The sequence below is a fragment of the Leptinotarsa decemlineata genome, unplaced genomic scaffold, assembly GCF_025532065.1.
Source record: "Leptinotarsa decemlineata unplaced genomic scaffold, Ldec_3_MD MMD2_tig00000505_RagTag_RagTag, whole genome shotgun sequence".
NCBI lineage: Eukaryota > Metazoa > Arthropoda > Insecta > Coleoptera > Chrysomelidae > Leptinotarsa > Leptinotarsa decemlineata.
The window spans coordinates 10,920,341-10,936,439 of NW_027412549.1; the positions used below are offsets into that span (position 1 = coordinate 10,920,341).

General features: G+C 34.2%; 2 protein-coding genes across 2 annotated transcripts in view; both read right to left on the minus strand.

The window, feature by feature from the left end:
- Nucleotides 1-16,099, minus strand: part of LOC111515668 (trypsin-3) — a 29,973-nt gene that overhangs the window by 6,295 nt on the left and 7,579 nt on the right. The window contains exons 3-5 of the mRNA XM_074173924.1: nucleotides 15,179-15,430; nucleotides 10,632-10,739; nucleotides 3,474-3,590 (exon numbers count right to left, since the gene is read on the minus strand). Coding sequence (XP_074030025.1) covers nucleotides 3,474-3,590; nucleotides 10,632-10,739; nucleotides 15,179-15,430 — 477 coding nt within the window. The remainder of the gene's footprint in view (nucleotides 1-3,473; nucleotides 3,591-10,631; nucleotides 10,740-15,178; nucleotides 15,431-16,099) is intronic.
- On the minus strand, nucleotides 11,137-12,787 carry LOC141481770 (uncharacterized). The gene is made up of 3 exons (XM_074173923.1): nucleotides 12,269-12,787; nucleotides 11,988-12,209; nucleotides 11,137-11,930 (listed from the first exon to the last, which is right to left on the minus strand). The coding sequence occupies exons 1-3, from the start codon at nucleotides 12,437-12,439 to the stop codon at nucleotides 11,346-11,348; spliced, it is 978 nt and encodes a 325-aa protein (XP_074030024.1). The 5' UTR covers nucleotides 12,440-12,787; the 3' UTR covers nucleotides 11,137-11,345.

A 16,099-nucleotide genomic window follows, 5' to 3' on the forward strand; every position in this document is an offset into this window, starting at 1 on the left:
CTGAACTGATGCGGGTTCGCATCACTTCAGTACCGACAGTTTCGTTTATTTACATTACCATTCAGCATAAAAGTACATTCACCACTGAATCGAATATTTTTTAACATTCTCGGTTCAACGCGAATTCTTTCAGACATGAGTTCACACAACTCAATTCGTCGGTCCGGATCATCATCACCTAGTCCTTGAAGAATTTGTGTTTTGTACAGGTGAAACTGATGTAATTTCAACACCTTTCTAACCGACTCATGTGAAAGTCCTGTCACTGCAAATACCTACTTGACGTGCTGATGCAGTAGGCTCAATTGCAAAATTTCCAAGGAACTCAATTTGGGTTGCTTCATTCAGTAATGTTGGGGCATTTTTTTTATTTTGCACACGTGACTTACATTTTTGTCTGGATGCTTTTCATGAAATATTGGAGCTGTTTTTAAATAACACTGGTTCTGGAAGGCAAATATGAAAATTATCTCCACACGCTCAGGTATACTGTAAACCATCGTGATAACTACCGCTGAATGACAGTACAGATCGTACAAATGATGAAAACTAATGACATTTAAAAGTCTCAAACAAACCAAAAATTATTGACTCTGACAGAACCCAAAAAACGGATATTTCCAACTTGTTTTGCAAAAACGGCAAATTAGGTTTTTATTTAACAAAAAAAAAGTATCGACGGACACTTATCACTTAAAATAATAGTCCGGGGGTAGTATTACAAATAAAAAAGTCAAAGTAAGCCGGCTGATATTGAAGTTCGTGCAGACTTTGACAATAAACAAAACAACGGAACCCACTTTGAACATTTACTTAATTGACATTTTTAATAAATTTGCAGCTTAACAAAAACCTCATTAAATATTCCACTTAAGCCAAAGTTTCACCATTATTGCTTCACCCTGTGCGATTATTATTTATACCATTGGATAGCGTTTTTTTATAGTATTTTCAATAATGTATCACAAATAGGGGTTTGCAATTTAAACTTTTTGAATTTTGGTGGGTGGGGCCTAGGGGGTTGAAGGGAGTGAGTTCTCTTTCATGTCACTTCAGTTCCCCCTTACTATCCTAGAAACATTTTCAAACATTTTTCGATATCAGCTTTTGTTCGTGAGATATAGCCCATTGTAAGTTTTAAAATTGACACACTGTATAGTAAAACACGTAATGGGGTTTTGTAAAGTGCTCAGTAAAAGTCCCCCAATAAAGTAAGTTCTACTTGATTACTTTGTTTCACGAATGTTCAATATTTCATAGTCTCTCATAAAACACCAATGCAAAACTTACTTCTCTACTTCAACATCCTGTATCTCAAAAACTAGTCTGGCGTTTTCGTTGCACCAATCGTCACTTTTGTTGAGAAGAACAAAATTCATAACATAGCAAAAAATCAGTCCATGTATCACACAAAAGTATAATTTATTGATTTGCTGTGCATGGTAATATACAGGGTGTCAATTTGAAAACTTCCCACCCTTGATATCTTCCTCCAAGTAAACAATATGAGGAATAAAAAAACAGGTCAGTTTTATTGTCAAGGGGAACACTGTCAAGGACTATTTGTAGTCCTCGTGGTTCAACCCCCTAGTAGGGGTAGATGTGGCACATCATTACGATTGACATTCAATTCTACTTCCAATGGTACCCTGACTTATTATTTTCCAAAAAATAGCATTCCTAACTAACAAAAGTTATTATTAGTACGCCTATACTGAGATACATGGTTTGACCAGAACTGGTAAGAATATTAGGTGATACCGTTCCAACCCTTCATTGGGGGTAACATTAGCCATCAGCTCTAAAAGTAATCTGATAGTGAAACGTAGATGGTAGTAAAGCTGTATTTGGTAAATGCTGAATTTTTAATTCTCATAGGAAGTGTACAGATAGCCGTCCTTTTTTGCTACTTCTGCTGTGAAAAGTTTCGGCTTTTAGACAAAGAATTGGTTCGCAAATTTGAACGATTTGGTAGTATTGTGCATACCTGTTGACAATTTATCCATTGAAAATGCAAAAATTTCATCATTATAAAATGCAGAATCTTCAAGAGCTCCACGAAGAGGTTTTTGATACAAGAATAGTTTTGTTAAGTCATGTCTCATCAAGTCAATACCATCCCTAATCTTCGGTTGTATATGTGTTTCTGCGATGACTGTTTATTTCTTCTGAATGGCAATGTCAATACAAGAATGCATCTCAGAACAGGCAAATTCTAATTACATATGTGAGTTTAGAACGCTATTTTTCGGAAACTGCTTATCAAAAAATAAAACGTCATGGTATCATTGGAAACAAAATTGCACGTCAATCAAAATGATGTGCCACTTGACACCCCTTCTCATTTAAGATTCCTAGGGTAACATCTACTCCTCCTTGGGGATTGAACCACGAAGGCTACAAATATTCCTTGAAAGTGTCCTCCTTAACTATAAAATTGACATGTTTTTTCAATTCCTCAGATTATTTACTGGAAGGAAGATATTAAGGGTGGGAAGTTTTCAAATTGACACCCTGTATAACATCAGGGAAGATGAAAGTTTGTTTACGTGTATTAAAATATTTTATTCTGAATCATTATTGAATGACCAAGGACTTCTGGCAGTTTTTCTTGATTCAAAGTGATATTTTCATTGAAGTGTGCAGTGTTTTGAAATTTATCCTATGTTATTTCAACTAATAAAAAAGGAAGAACGTGAATTTTTCAAAACTAATGTTATTGTATACTTAGATACATATTATACCTAAATTTGAGCTTCACTTTTGAATTTGAATGTTTCGTTATTACTTCAACACCAATAAATGTATTTTCTTGGAAGTAGTTACCTTTGTGATGACCTTTTGGTCAGCACCCGAAGACTGTCGTGTTCGATTTTAAATTTTTTGCTTATTGTCATTTTAGTGTATTTATTGCTCGATATAATCGTTATTTTCAGCTATTCATTTCAATTTCCAATTATATTTGTTCTGTCATAGATTTCAAATCATATTATAGCATACCCAGTCATCACCCGAAGACAGTTGTGGATAGGGTGTGGATTTTTATTCCATTTTCAATTAGTCAATTATTATATACTTATATACTATACTTACTTTCATTTTATGGTATTCATTGATCAATATAATTGTTATTTTAGCTATTCATTTCAATTTTTAATTTCATTTATTATTTCAGAGACTTCAAATCATACTATATCATATTAGACAATGGAAGTCCGAACTGGTGAAATTCACCATGAAAAATTGTCAACCACTTCCAAACATATTGTAACTAGGTAATTTCATGAGACTTTTTTCAACAAATTATAAATTTGTCACTTCTGACTTAAAACGATTATTCCTTCCCTGGAATATAATTCTTTTTCAATTCGAACAAGACGAGTCTAAACACACATAGTACTCACAAGAGGGTAGTTCAATAAAGCAAATGTCAGTATCATGTATACTGAACCCCTCATATTATCCATACTTACCACACAAAGATTAACATTTTCCACTTTCTTTTGCACACAGAAATTTTCCATATCATTCGAATATATATAGCTGCATTCCATTATCACCACTGGTAATTCTACAAGATCATAAGTCTCCTGAAACGAGCATTGTTATGTAATTGGATATTTTATGTACATATTTGAAAAAAAAGTCTGATAATCACTCAGGAATTTTCATGAAAAACAATTATTGTTATCATAAACTATGTTTCTGTGGAGAAGGCATGAAAGAAAATGTTTCACAAATCATTTTAGCTCAAATCAAATTGAAAAATGGGAACACTTTTTTGAAATTAATGAAAAACCTTTTATTTAACAAACAGAATAAACTCGCACAACTGTCTACAGTCTGTCTGTTATAAGCAGACTAATGCAATACCAGAACTACATAGATTTGTAGTTACCCAGAAGAAAAAATGTTTCCGGCCTGCATTCATTCAAAAAATCCTACAGTGTAAGATTATCTACTGACACTGATATAATATTTCCTTTTTGAATGAAGATGAATGATAAAATATTATTTACTTAGTGAAGGTGTGAAAAAAAGTTGTCAAAATATTTTTTGTCTAATTTATAGTTTGCTCATCAAGATAAGGTAAAAGGTATTCAACGAAAGTCATTTTTTGTGGAGAAAAAATCAGTTTTTTATCGACCTTTTCTGGGTATTTGTTACCTTCCACAATCTGAAAAATATAAAAATTATACCGAAGAACTTTATTCAAGTGTAGAAGGGCAAACTTTTTAGTTTACCCCGATAAATTACTGCGTAAAAATCAAAGTATTTTTCGTATTGAACAATTTTGAAAAGAATTGTTAAGATATAATACAATACTCATCTTAACGTTTCGTAGGCCAAAATCTGCCTCCGTCTTCAGAAATGGACAAAAAAATTCTAATATATTGGCAGTTATTCCTTTATATTTATTCCTTTACTTCTTCAACAGAAGTCAAAGGAGTTTTGAAATATGAAATTATGTCAATGTTGTTTTTATAATTTTTATATTTTTCAGATTGTGCAAGGTAACAAATACCAAAAGCCGATAAAAAAAGGTAAAAGGATATATACCGTCTTGTTATCGAAGAAGTGGTTCAAATTATTCAGGTCATTGAAAAAACACAAACAATACTTCCATACTAGAGAATCATTTAGAGCTTTTCTCATAACGATAGCAGCATGGTTCCTATTGTTGAAGAATCCCAAATTGAATTGATGTTTCTTGGGTGAAAAAAAGGAACAGGAACGGTGAAACACAATCGGTGATTGAAAATATTCATAGGATCACTACAGATACAGCTGTGAGAATAACTGTTATGGCGATACTTAGACAACACTGCCAAATAAAAGCCGCTAGCCAGAAGATGAATATTCCATTTTGTAACTATTGTAATCATTAATTCAATTTTTTTATTCGTTTTAGTCAGAACGTGAAGTTGAAAGTAGTAATTCGGTCCATTTTCAGTATAAAAATATTCAGTCAGTATGTAAGTTATGGAAGTGTTCCTGATACCAATAGATAGATGTCAGGTATCCAATCAAGAGAGCGACTCAAAGAAAGGTGTAGCTGATTAGGGATTCTCGAATATGACTGAAATTAGCGATTATATGCAGACAAAATAAGCGAGATTATGGCGAAGGTAGAGGGCGTTCTATATTTGAAGACCAAAGTATTCGTTATTGAAGTTACTAGTAATAATAATATAACTCATTTATGGAAATATAAGCCACTAGAGAATTATAGTTCAGAAATTCAATGTCATTGTATTTTACCAAATAGATGGGATTTTGAGATGAGTTTCTATATCCAATATTATTTACAGAGAAGCACTAAGCCACCAAACTGCAGAGGTTCATGTTTGGATAAAGTAGAAATAGTGGCTACAAAAATTTTAATACAAGAAATTCATTTCGATTCATCTTTCTATCTATCTAACCATACGAAGTCGTGATAGGTCGCTAAAATCGATATTCTATGAAACTATTTAGGAAATTATTCAACTGTCAGAAAGCTGCTTTATTCAGTAACATTGGGTTACGTGAATTAGTCATTATGAATACACTGTAGTATAATTATCATGGTTAGTGAATTACAGTGGATACGCCATGGACTAGAACTATGTTTCACTGAATTACACCCGTGCAGAGCATGGACGGGTCGCGAGAAGAGTGTATAATTCTGAGTAGAACTCATTTTTTTCGTTCAGTTTGAAAATATATTGAACATTCAAATCTAAATATTTACGAATGAAAATTGGGCGATACAAATCATCTACAGATAGGAACACTGGTTTTCAAATAGTTGAAATAAGACGCTCAGATATCCACCAACGGAGATGTATGGAAACCTTCAATAAAGCAAGGTGTAGTACATTAATAAACCTAGAACCAAGAAACGATTGTGAATGCCAACAAGTTTCCCAGGTTGAAGTTATTCCATGTATAATTCTTGTTCTGTTCCAACTTTCACTATAGTTTTTTTTCTTGTTTCATTTCCACTCGTCAATCCATATTAGTGAATTACTGATTCATTCAATGATTGCACTACTGTGTTTTTCAATAAATAGTATACTTGATAATTGAATATTTTATCCAAAAGTTCAAATGTACCACTTCTAAATATTCACTAATTATTACTTAAAATACTCCAACTACTATTACAAGTATTTCATTGGTTTACTTCGCAAGCTGTGGCTGCCGAATCTTACAGTTAACTGCTTCTTCGAAGCCTTGGAAAAAACCCAACCACAATAAAGTTTTTGAAGCTTTTCCCACTTCTATCCTTTCACGACCTTGTTTTTTTTTCGAATTGTAGCGCTTCCCAGCCAGAATAGAAATTCTAGTGGGAATACTTCCCTCATTCTCCAACCTATCTGACCTTTGTTTCAAATACCCTAGCATGATCTTTTACAACTTATTTCGATTATAATTATCTGGAGTATCTCGTATACATATCAGTGCTTTCACAGAAATTCCTAGAACATTATGCGATCAGTTTTTTATTATTCACAAAATATCCATATCAACCATATTACAATTATTAGCAGGGTACATGAAGTATATATATGTATTTGATTTATAGTTTCCGGTCGGAATATTTTTCTGTTTTTTGACATATTTGTGATACGTCTTTCCGGGTGGAATATTGGAAAGTTTACTAGTTAATACTCCACACTGAAACCTACGTCACATATGATACACTTTTTACTATTCTTCATAAGATGTTGGTGTGTCAGTTTCATGTGGTCAATTCCAAACGATCTAGTGTCTTCTCTTAATCCCCCTATATTGTAGAATATCAACACAGGAATTCATTTTGAATGATCTAAAACAAGTACTATGCCCAAACATTATTTGTGAGAACTGTTACAGAACTGTTATCTGTAATTGTTGTGTTCTGTGCATTGATTCTGCGTTAATTCGTAACGGTTCTCTACTAATTCGAAATACAAAATCAAAACAAATTTCATATCTAACATATTTCTTTCTCAGGGGCATATCAGTGATTGTCCACCATAACATCAAATGGCAGTTATAAACTTCCTTCCCCCTGAGTAAAGAAAGAAGAAAATGAGAAAAAAATCAGGAACTCACCTAAAAGTAAAGGGTATTCTCCAAATGTAGCAGATAAGTTAATTAGGAAATATGAATTTACGCAGAATCTTCGTAAATCTTCGACTTTTCGACGAAACATAGTTGTCCTTTCTTATGAGTGAAGGTACACTAACAGATTAGATTGCATTTTGAAAAAGTAAAAATATGCTTTGAAACTTCTTGCTCACTGCAACAAATGTTAGATGGCTTTAAAACAAGATATTCGAAAGGAAATGTCGAAGTTATGTGAAATGTTCAGCTCAACATGCCTTTGGAGAACTGCCATATGATCGATGAAACGAGACAAACGTCTCGTTCCAAACAGCCTGTTATTTTCCTTTATATGAATCGCTCTGTTAAAATCACCGAAAACTTTCCCGAAAAACTGCACCGTGAGTTTCTACCCGTTGTATGCCTGAGAGTAGAAGTGAAAATGTGCCCTGTTAGATATGAATAGAGACCAGTTTTGAAGATAGGAAATACTATGCTTCATCTTCCGAAGAAGAGAAATTGTTTGATCGAACCTGCATCGAGAAGAGTCTTGCAATTCTTGTGTTTGAAAACAGATCGTGTGTTAGATTTCAATAATTCATTCATGTTCGCTGTCCCCTGCTATCTTTGCACCAACATATGCAAACAAATAGTCCTCATAATCTTGCTCCTACAGAAACCAAAGTCAGTGTTTCAACAAACCCCATCAATCTTCTATATCCCATTTATGATTTCCACTCCCGATTCAGACTTAACTTCTTTGAAATATGTCTTTTCATCCGGAACGATCTCTCCTGTCAACGAGAGGAAATGCTGGAACAACAAAACTTTGATGTTTTGTGGTTTAAAATAATATCATAGAAGATCACTGAATCAAACATCCCAGTGCCGAAATTTCCATATTCAGTGACCTCAATGTCCACAATATAGAATGGCTCAAATTTTTAAATATTAACGACGAACAAGGTCGCGAAGCTCAGACTTTGCAATGAGCAGCGGACTCACTCAGATTATAAACGACTAACCAGGATTCCTGACCGAGATGGAGAATATGCTAGTGGATCTAAACCTAACAACTAATCCAGAAATTTACACAGTCACCAAAAGGATCCATTGGGATCACTATTCCCACAGAAGAATCCACAATACCAGAAATTACTTTTCGACAAAGTCTGGTCAGGCGAATTTCGAAACAGCTCAATATCAACAAGGCGTCTGGTTCTGATGGAGTGCTCGTCATCGTACTTGATTGCCACCAATATTTTGCAAAATTTTCAACCTGTCCTACAACAAAGAGGTTTTTCTTTCTTGTTGGAAGACATGAGGCTGCTCATGTTCAGCCTATTCCCAAAAAAGGCAAGAAATATCTTCAAATAACTATAGACCAGTGGCTTTGCTATCAGTGATAACAAAAATTATGGAGAAAGCCTAAACCACCATATCCTCAAATATTTGGAAGGTATCAACATGGAAAGTCAAGAGCTGTTGCGGTTGATATTTCTGAGGCCTTCGTGACCAGGCATCGGTTTTCTCCAAGAAGATGAATGTCTCCGAACCGGATATAATAATGTCAGAATAGACAATTCCGCTAAGTTTCTTGGTGGTTAAAATAGACACCAACATGTCTTGGCAAAAAGTTGGGAATTTCTCTTTCTCCTATAGATACACTTTCACAGAAAGTGTTCAAGTAACTTGGCACATTTGATTTCACGAAGAGCAGTACACATCAAAAATAATTCGCGACGGACTGTGGCTGCTCATCGTTTTAAGATTCAACTCAGTACACCTCGAACTTCACAGTTTGAGAACTCTTTCACTTGGAGAACTGTGTTCATGTGTAATGAACTTCCTGAGAACGTTTTTCCAAATGGATTTAATCTCCAGCGATTCAAATCCAATGTGAATCGCTACTTGCGCACAGGCACCGATCTTAGTACGCCTTGAGAACTTTTCTGTATTGCTTGTGTTTTTTCTTAAAAAATACTTCAGTACACTTCTTAATGTTTCAGACAATGCTTTTTGAGGTAAATGATACGAAGTTTTCCATCGAACACCATACCAAAAATTTGTATTTTTTCACAAATTTCAACTGGCTAACTTCAGAACTGGATATGATGTAGGTTTGTTTAATAAATAACATACATTTAATCTTTGTATTCGGGAATTTTTGATTACTTTCCATACTTCAATTTTCCAGCTCAGCAATAACTTTTTGAAGAAGTTTTGCTGCAGAATAAATATTAACACTACCAACATATATTAAAAGATCGTCAGCGTAAATAAAGCCCCATTGATTGGCAACCCAATATTTTCTGCAACATTGTTGATTGCTACAAGAAAAAGTGTTGAACCCTGAAATGACGGTTGTGGAGTACCACTGTTCTAATCTTTGCGATCAGTTATTGAGTGGCTTATAGCTTGTGAAAGAAGTAATCGAAATAAAAAGAATTGATTTATGACATAAACTATTTAAATTTGTTACATTGAGTGTTCCCTTATCTCCTAGCCTCTTTTCTCAGGTAATTCTAAATTTGGTCACTTAAACGTTAAATGCTAAAATTTCAGATCTCAAAGAACTCTAAGTTTATGAAAATTGAGAAATGTTTTAATACCACATGTATTTATAACTAACGACGAAACCGCAGGAACGTTACTTACAAATACAAGTGGTATAAAAACAGATTTCCCAAATTCAATAATAATAATAATGTGTGGGGAGTGGTCGTTGGTTGATAATGCTGGCGCGCCCTCCCGAATGTATCGGGGCTTCGGCCCCGCTTCAGGCCCAGCACACACCGTAGTGTGTGCTGGGCCTGACCAGCACACACTACGGTAAAAAAATGCTTTTATTTAAAGGTTACTCGGTACAAGAGATACTAATGTAACATAACAAATGGCAGAATTCAACGTCTACGCATGATAAATCAAGGCAGAAATTGCTCTTGCGTCCAACCAGTAATAGATAACTTATATTAATACACATTATTTGCAATCGAACTTAATGAAAAATAGAAAAAAATAGAGAAAAGAAGGGAGAGAAGCAGTAGAAAAAAAAAGAAGAAAAAGAAAGAAAAAGAGAAAGTAGGGTTAAAAAACGAATAAATGAGAAATTTGATGTCTCATATGTGAAAAATCATGCCACAAACATAACGATAAATTTGATGATTTCTACATATTTATGATGAAAACATTATGTATAGGTGTCAACTGATCAATGTTATAAAAGAAGAGAACCGGATTGTAGCATAAATTTCTTCAGATTTTTCTTGAAACTAAGTGGTGGTAGGGATTTCAATACAATGGGTAGCCGATTATATAAGCGTGCAATTTTGTAACAAAAAGATCCTCGAAAACGAGAGATTTTATGTTTAGGTGCAGTCAAAAGATGTTTAAATCTCAAATAATATATCATGATGATCTCCCACCACGTGGTTATCGGCTGCATCCATCAATTTACTCTAAAGTTTGAATTATTCAAAAATTGTTCACTCAAAGGCGTTGTGTTGCTCTTCTTTTTCAGAATGATGAAATTTGATTTATGTAAAAAAATAACTCACCTCATTCCATCCTGTTATATAGCAAACTTCATAAGAAGTTATATCATCTATAAATTTTCCTGTAATACTAGTTCTGTTCCAAACGTTGAAAGGAAACTGTCCATCAATCTAAGAGAAGAAATGTATATTAGTTTTTTGAGATGCTTCAAGAAGATGTTGACATTCTGAATGTGCGATATGCACGAAAGAATAAAAGTTATTCACAGATAATATCAGTTCACTCCAATCGAAAGAATCATATTTATTTGAATCATATAGTTAGTACAAAAGCAAAATAACGACTTGGCTATATAGCCCAGCATTTCGAAGTTCAACTAAATTAGAGTTACTTTCAATGTATTACCTATGATTTAAATACAGAAATTTTTAACAAATTTTTATTTATTGAAGTTGTCACTTTGTTTTAAATAACAGTTTCATGAATGTGTCTGAACACTCGTCGAAATTGCTTGAATTAAAAGGCAACTATTGAAATAATGGTGAAAAATACAATAAATCTCTTTTATTTCTGACCGGGATATTATAAGCTTATATCGTCATAGTTACGCTATCAATAAAGAGGGTCATAACTCCCTTGGGACATTATAGATTTTATAATTCCCTCTACCTTTCACAAGTAAAAATAAATAGAAATGAAAACTGAACCATATTTTATTTATTCACGTCATTACAAATAATAAATGTACAATTTTGAAATGTTCCCTGAAAATTACTTCAGCCACTGGAAACAATTTCTTCTTTTGTACGGCTGGAGCTTCTGTTCGCTACAGTCGAGGTACCTGCTTCTTCTGATGACAAAGTAGACAACATACGCGCCGTTTTATTTCTCAATTCGATGCTATCCTCCAAATACCCCTCCGCCACCGTGGAACTTTTCCAACCTCCGTGTCTTTTTAAGTTAGTCATAGTTGCTCCTGCATTGGCTAGAGCAGTAGCAGAAGTGTGACGAAGGCAATGTCCGATATAGGAAGATGAGTTTGGCAATCCTAAATACATTGCGATTTTGCTGGGGATTTTTCCAAACATGTTTTTTCCAATTGGCTGAGATGTACATTTATTTTGTCGGAAGCTCAAAAAAAATCGTTCAATACCTTTAGGACGCAAAGACATATAAAGTCTTAATAAAGGCAAAGCGGAGAACTCTTTTTCATCCACAACTGTAAATTTCTTCGATACACCAGTTTTACTTTCCGGTACGTTCATTACCATAACGGAATCCCGGTCCTCTATATCCGATATCTTCATATTCAAAAGTTCCTGACTTCTGCATCCTCCAAAATAACCCATAATCAAAACAACCTATAACAAAAAAAAGGAAATAAATACACACAAAAAGGAAAATAAGAAAAAAATTACCTTATGCAATAAATGAATATCATTAGGGGCGTCCTTTAGGAATCTGATAACATCTTTAGGAGATAAAACAGCAGACTTTTTCGGCTTATAACTCTTACTCTTCCGTTTCAAAAAAGCCTCTAGTTCATTGAACTTGGTGATATCTCGTTTCTCATGTATAGTCACCATCGATTTTAGCATTGACCATTTAGTCCATAAAGAATTCGGACTATACGTTTCTGACTGAAACGAATAAACACAATTACTACCAAATCTACCGAAAAACATAGAAAATTCCTTACCAGTTCTTGAAAATATGCCAGATATACAGTTTCAGTGACATCTTTTGGCATAACATTTTTCCGTGTCAGCCAGTCCAGATATATCTTGTATTCTTTTTGGTATACGGTTTCACTTTTCGATGGAATTAATGATTCTCTTGCTTGTTCAGCTTTTTTCAAAATATCCTCCATTATATTTGGGGTAGAAAACACGTTTTCACCGCAAACACAGCTTGATAACAAAGTTCTGTTTATAAACAAGTAACATAGCAACAACCTAGCAACAAGAAAACTCTACTATAATCAACGGTACCTGATTCAAATATACCGGGAAGGTAATGAATTGGTACATTTTTCCGTTTCAAAAATGAACAAAATTTTATTGAAATCGGTCAGAAATAAAATTATCTATGTACCACGGGAATTAATGAGCCTTAATAACCTCAGGCAATTGCTGTCCCTCGGGCCAGAGGCCCTCGGGACGCAAACTTTGCCATCGGTAATTAAGGCCCTCCTAATTCCCTTGATACATAAATAACTATTATCCTTACGTTTGTTTGAAGGTGATTGACAATGTTTCGTGATGAATTTCACTAGTTCGGACTTCCATTGTCTACTATATAAAATGATTTGAAATCCCTGAAACAAGTAAAAAAGAATAATTAAAAAAGAATAGTTGTTATTTTCAACTATTCTTTTTTAATTATTCTTTTTTACTTGTTTCAGGGATTTCAAATCATTTTATATAGTAGACAATGGAAGTCCGAACTAGTGAAAAACTATTATCCTACTCAAACATCGTAATTTACTTTTCCAAAATTCAATAACTATCAAAGCAGGCGACTAATACAAAAAAATATGAGCAATCCAGAGAAGTACTTTAAATATTTCCATATGTTTGAAGTAGATATTTGTTATACATTTTTAGATAAAATCATTGAAAAATCCTTAAATTTCAATACAAAAATACGTTCAAAATTATTAAATTTAAATATTCTTTTGAAAAGTAAGGTTCTTGCTTTGTCATCATTTATTTTTTCAGAAACCCCATTTGTTCATCAATACCAATTGAAAAAATGTAGGATTTTGACAATTTCATTCAACTCTACGCATGAAGGTACCTAAGTAGGCATGAATATCAACGTTATAAGAAAACGAGTTCAGCATGCTTGTCGAAAGTGGGAATTTTGGCATAACTTCAGCCAAAGTAGGGGACACCGGGGTTTGTGATGCCATTATTTCTTCAATTTTTTATAAATGAAGTCAAAGTGGCCGTTCATTTTAACATTTATTCTATAATGTTTTGGCAACTTAAAAATGCTGAAACAATAAACTGTTGCCAATACTTTTACGGAAGTATTGCGACTGTCACAACTAACCCTATCACAACCAACCTCGGTGTCCCCTACCCTATGAAGCCATCATTGCGAATGTTGAATCATGGATTCGTTATTTGCCAAACGACCAAACGTCGAGGCCAATTGGAAGTAAGAAGAAAGTGGGGCGCAAAAGAGTCAGAATAACAACCCTACCGTGATGAACACCAGATAATACAAGAAGAAAATCAACACCGTACTTCAACCGCAAGGAAAACACCATCAGCGTAGTATTCCCGGCAATCGTAACCCCTCTGTTCGTTCATTATACATCATAGAATTTCCAGTGGTACGGTGTGTTTTCTGTGAACATACAGATGGCACCGCAATAAGTATAACGTGGCAAACTATAACAATGTTATGGGAAATTCAAAAAACAAGTGTCCTCTTGGAATTATGAAAACCATCACAGAGGGTTTAAGAACAGCTGAGGACACCAAAGGTCCTCCACCTGACCCCTTGCAACTGTAGATCGGTCTACATTGGAAACACGGAGATAACTGTGAGTACTACGGAAGCTTGAAAATGAAAAAGCTATAGAAATTCAAAAACACTAACAATATCAAGCCATAGAGAGAAGAAAAAAGATTAACAATACTTGGCAATGTTCACTTGATAGTAAATCCATCTTCTCACCGAACTGATGACTTTATTTAGTGAATAATCTTTAAGATCACCTAGCAAGAGAGGTACCAACTGGATCTACTAGCCAGGAGATACTCTTTGACCCACAAATACGATTCCAAAGCCAAGATTCGGAAAATCATCAACGACAGTCATAATGAAGAGATACCAGTTGATTGGTCGCTATCGAAATTGTTGGATATTCAAGGTGCAAGATTCCCATCTCAATGACCGCAAAAACCTTTCCATATAAAGATATCTGTGAATCAGCTATAGTAGACGCAATACTAGGTTCAATCATTCAGGACTTTCCCGATTCTGGTTTGGGTGAATCTGCTCAGAAAAGATTGTTTTCTCTTTTGATGTAGAATTTGCTGAGCAAGAATTTGGTGTAAAACAGATTCATGAGATAGCCAGTTATTGGGCAGACGATAAATCGCTCTCAGATTGAACCACCCAGCCTTCTAGGTTTGTTAGCAGAATTCAGAGTTGGAGAGCTGAGAAGATATTACAAGGAGGGATGTCATTTATTCGATGTCCATCTCATATGTAGACTCAGGTTCGAATCCTTGGGCTTCTTCCTGTCCATAATGAATCCCTAGCTAGGGAAAGGAGTTTCGCATTACCGTGAAAAGGTTTTCCACGACTAGAGGGCTCCCGGTATCTCAAGGTTTAGGGTGACATTGAATGGGCTGTGAGTCATATATCCATCTGGCACAGAAACAAACATATTTCCCACTGCAGGACGGGGGGCGTTAAAATTCTCTCCCTATACGTTTTCCATGAATCTGGAAAACCATTTTCATTTCACTAAGAAATGTGAATTGAAAATAATGTATTTCCGTCTCCAAATATAAAATCAAATCACTGATAACACGTTTTTTGTCATACATTTACGTCTCCGGATATATTTTAGAGATGGTATACGAACCTCAATCACTGCTAAATCATAATCTAGCGTTCCTTTGTTAAATGATGGATGAAATGTAACATTTTTCGCTCCAAAGGTAAAAGAAGCATTTCCAATTAGATTATTTCTGCCACCCTTTACTGAGATTATTATTGGGGGTAACACTCCACCCCAGTTGTAGAAAAGTCGATGAGCCACGGTGAGTATGTGAGTGGCGTCTACAATGGTTCCTCCGCAAATAAATTCATCATCATAAGAAGTATGAAGAGAAACCTAAAAATAGAGTTCAATCAGAGAAAATGTCAAAATGGAATAGTTCATACAATTAGGGAATTAACATCCACAAATGACCTACAGAATTGTTTATCCATGCTTATTTTTCAGACTAGATTTTTGAAACCGAAAGAAAACTGCTTTTATTTAAAAATTATACGAAAATGTTTTTGAAATGAAGTAATACATACACAAAATGTGTAAAAACAGAAATACAATTATTTGTATATAAACACAAAAATATGAACTGTCTGATACAAATGTTGCTTTTGATCAAAGAACATATTGCTGTTGAACCACTGTATTTCTGTGAATAATTCAAAAAAAGTAAAATAAAGTAATTGTTCGAATTCAAACTGACAACCTCACCCGCGAAAAACGTATGTGGTTACGTGAATCGGTGACGTCGGCCTTTTGACAAATATGAACACTATAGTGTGCATTAGTGGCTATCTGTCAAATTCTATCGTTCCGTACTATCATGTTTCATAGTTTAATTTTCATTATTATTCTCGTTTCGTTGCGCATTTCAATTTTCAGTTATCCCGTAGGTATTCAATAAATTCAAAGTTGTGTGATTTCGTTGTTTCTGTGTTTACAAATACTGTACGGAAGTACCAACGAGTCTATGCTAAAAAAGTGTAAATACCAAAAGCATACTTATGTATT

Coding starts and splice junctions, on each gene's coding strand:
- LOC141481770 (XM_074173923.1), bottom strand. CDS start 12,439: ATGGAGGATATTTTGAAAAAAGCTGAACAAGCAAGAGAATCATTAATT. Junction 12,210..12,268: donor TGGCATATTTTCAAGAACTG/GTAAGGAATTTT, acceptor TATTCGTTTCAG/TCAGAAACGTATAGTCCGAA. Junction 11,931..11,987: donor ATATTCATTTATTGCATAAG/GTAATTTTTTTC, acceptor TTTTTGTTATAG/GTTGTTTTGATTATGGGTTA.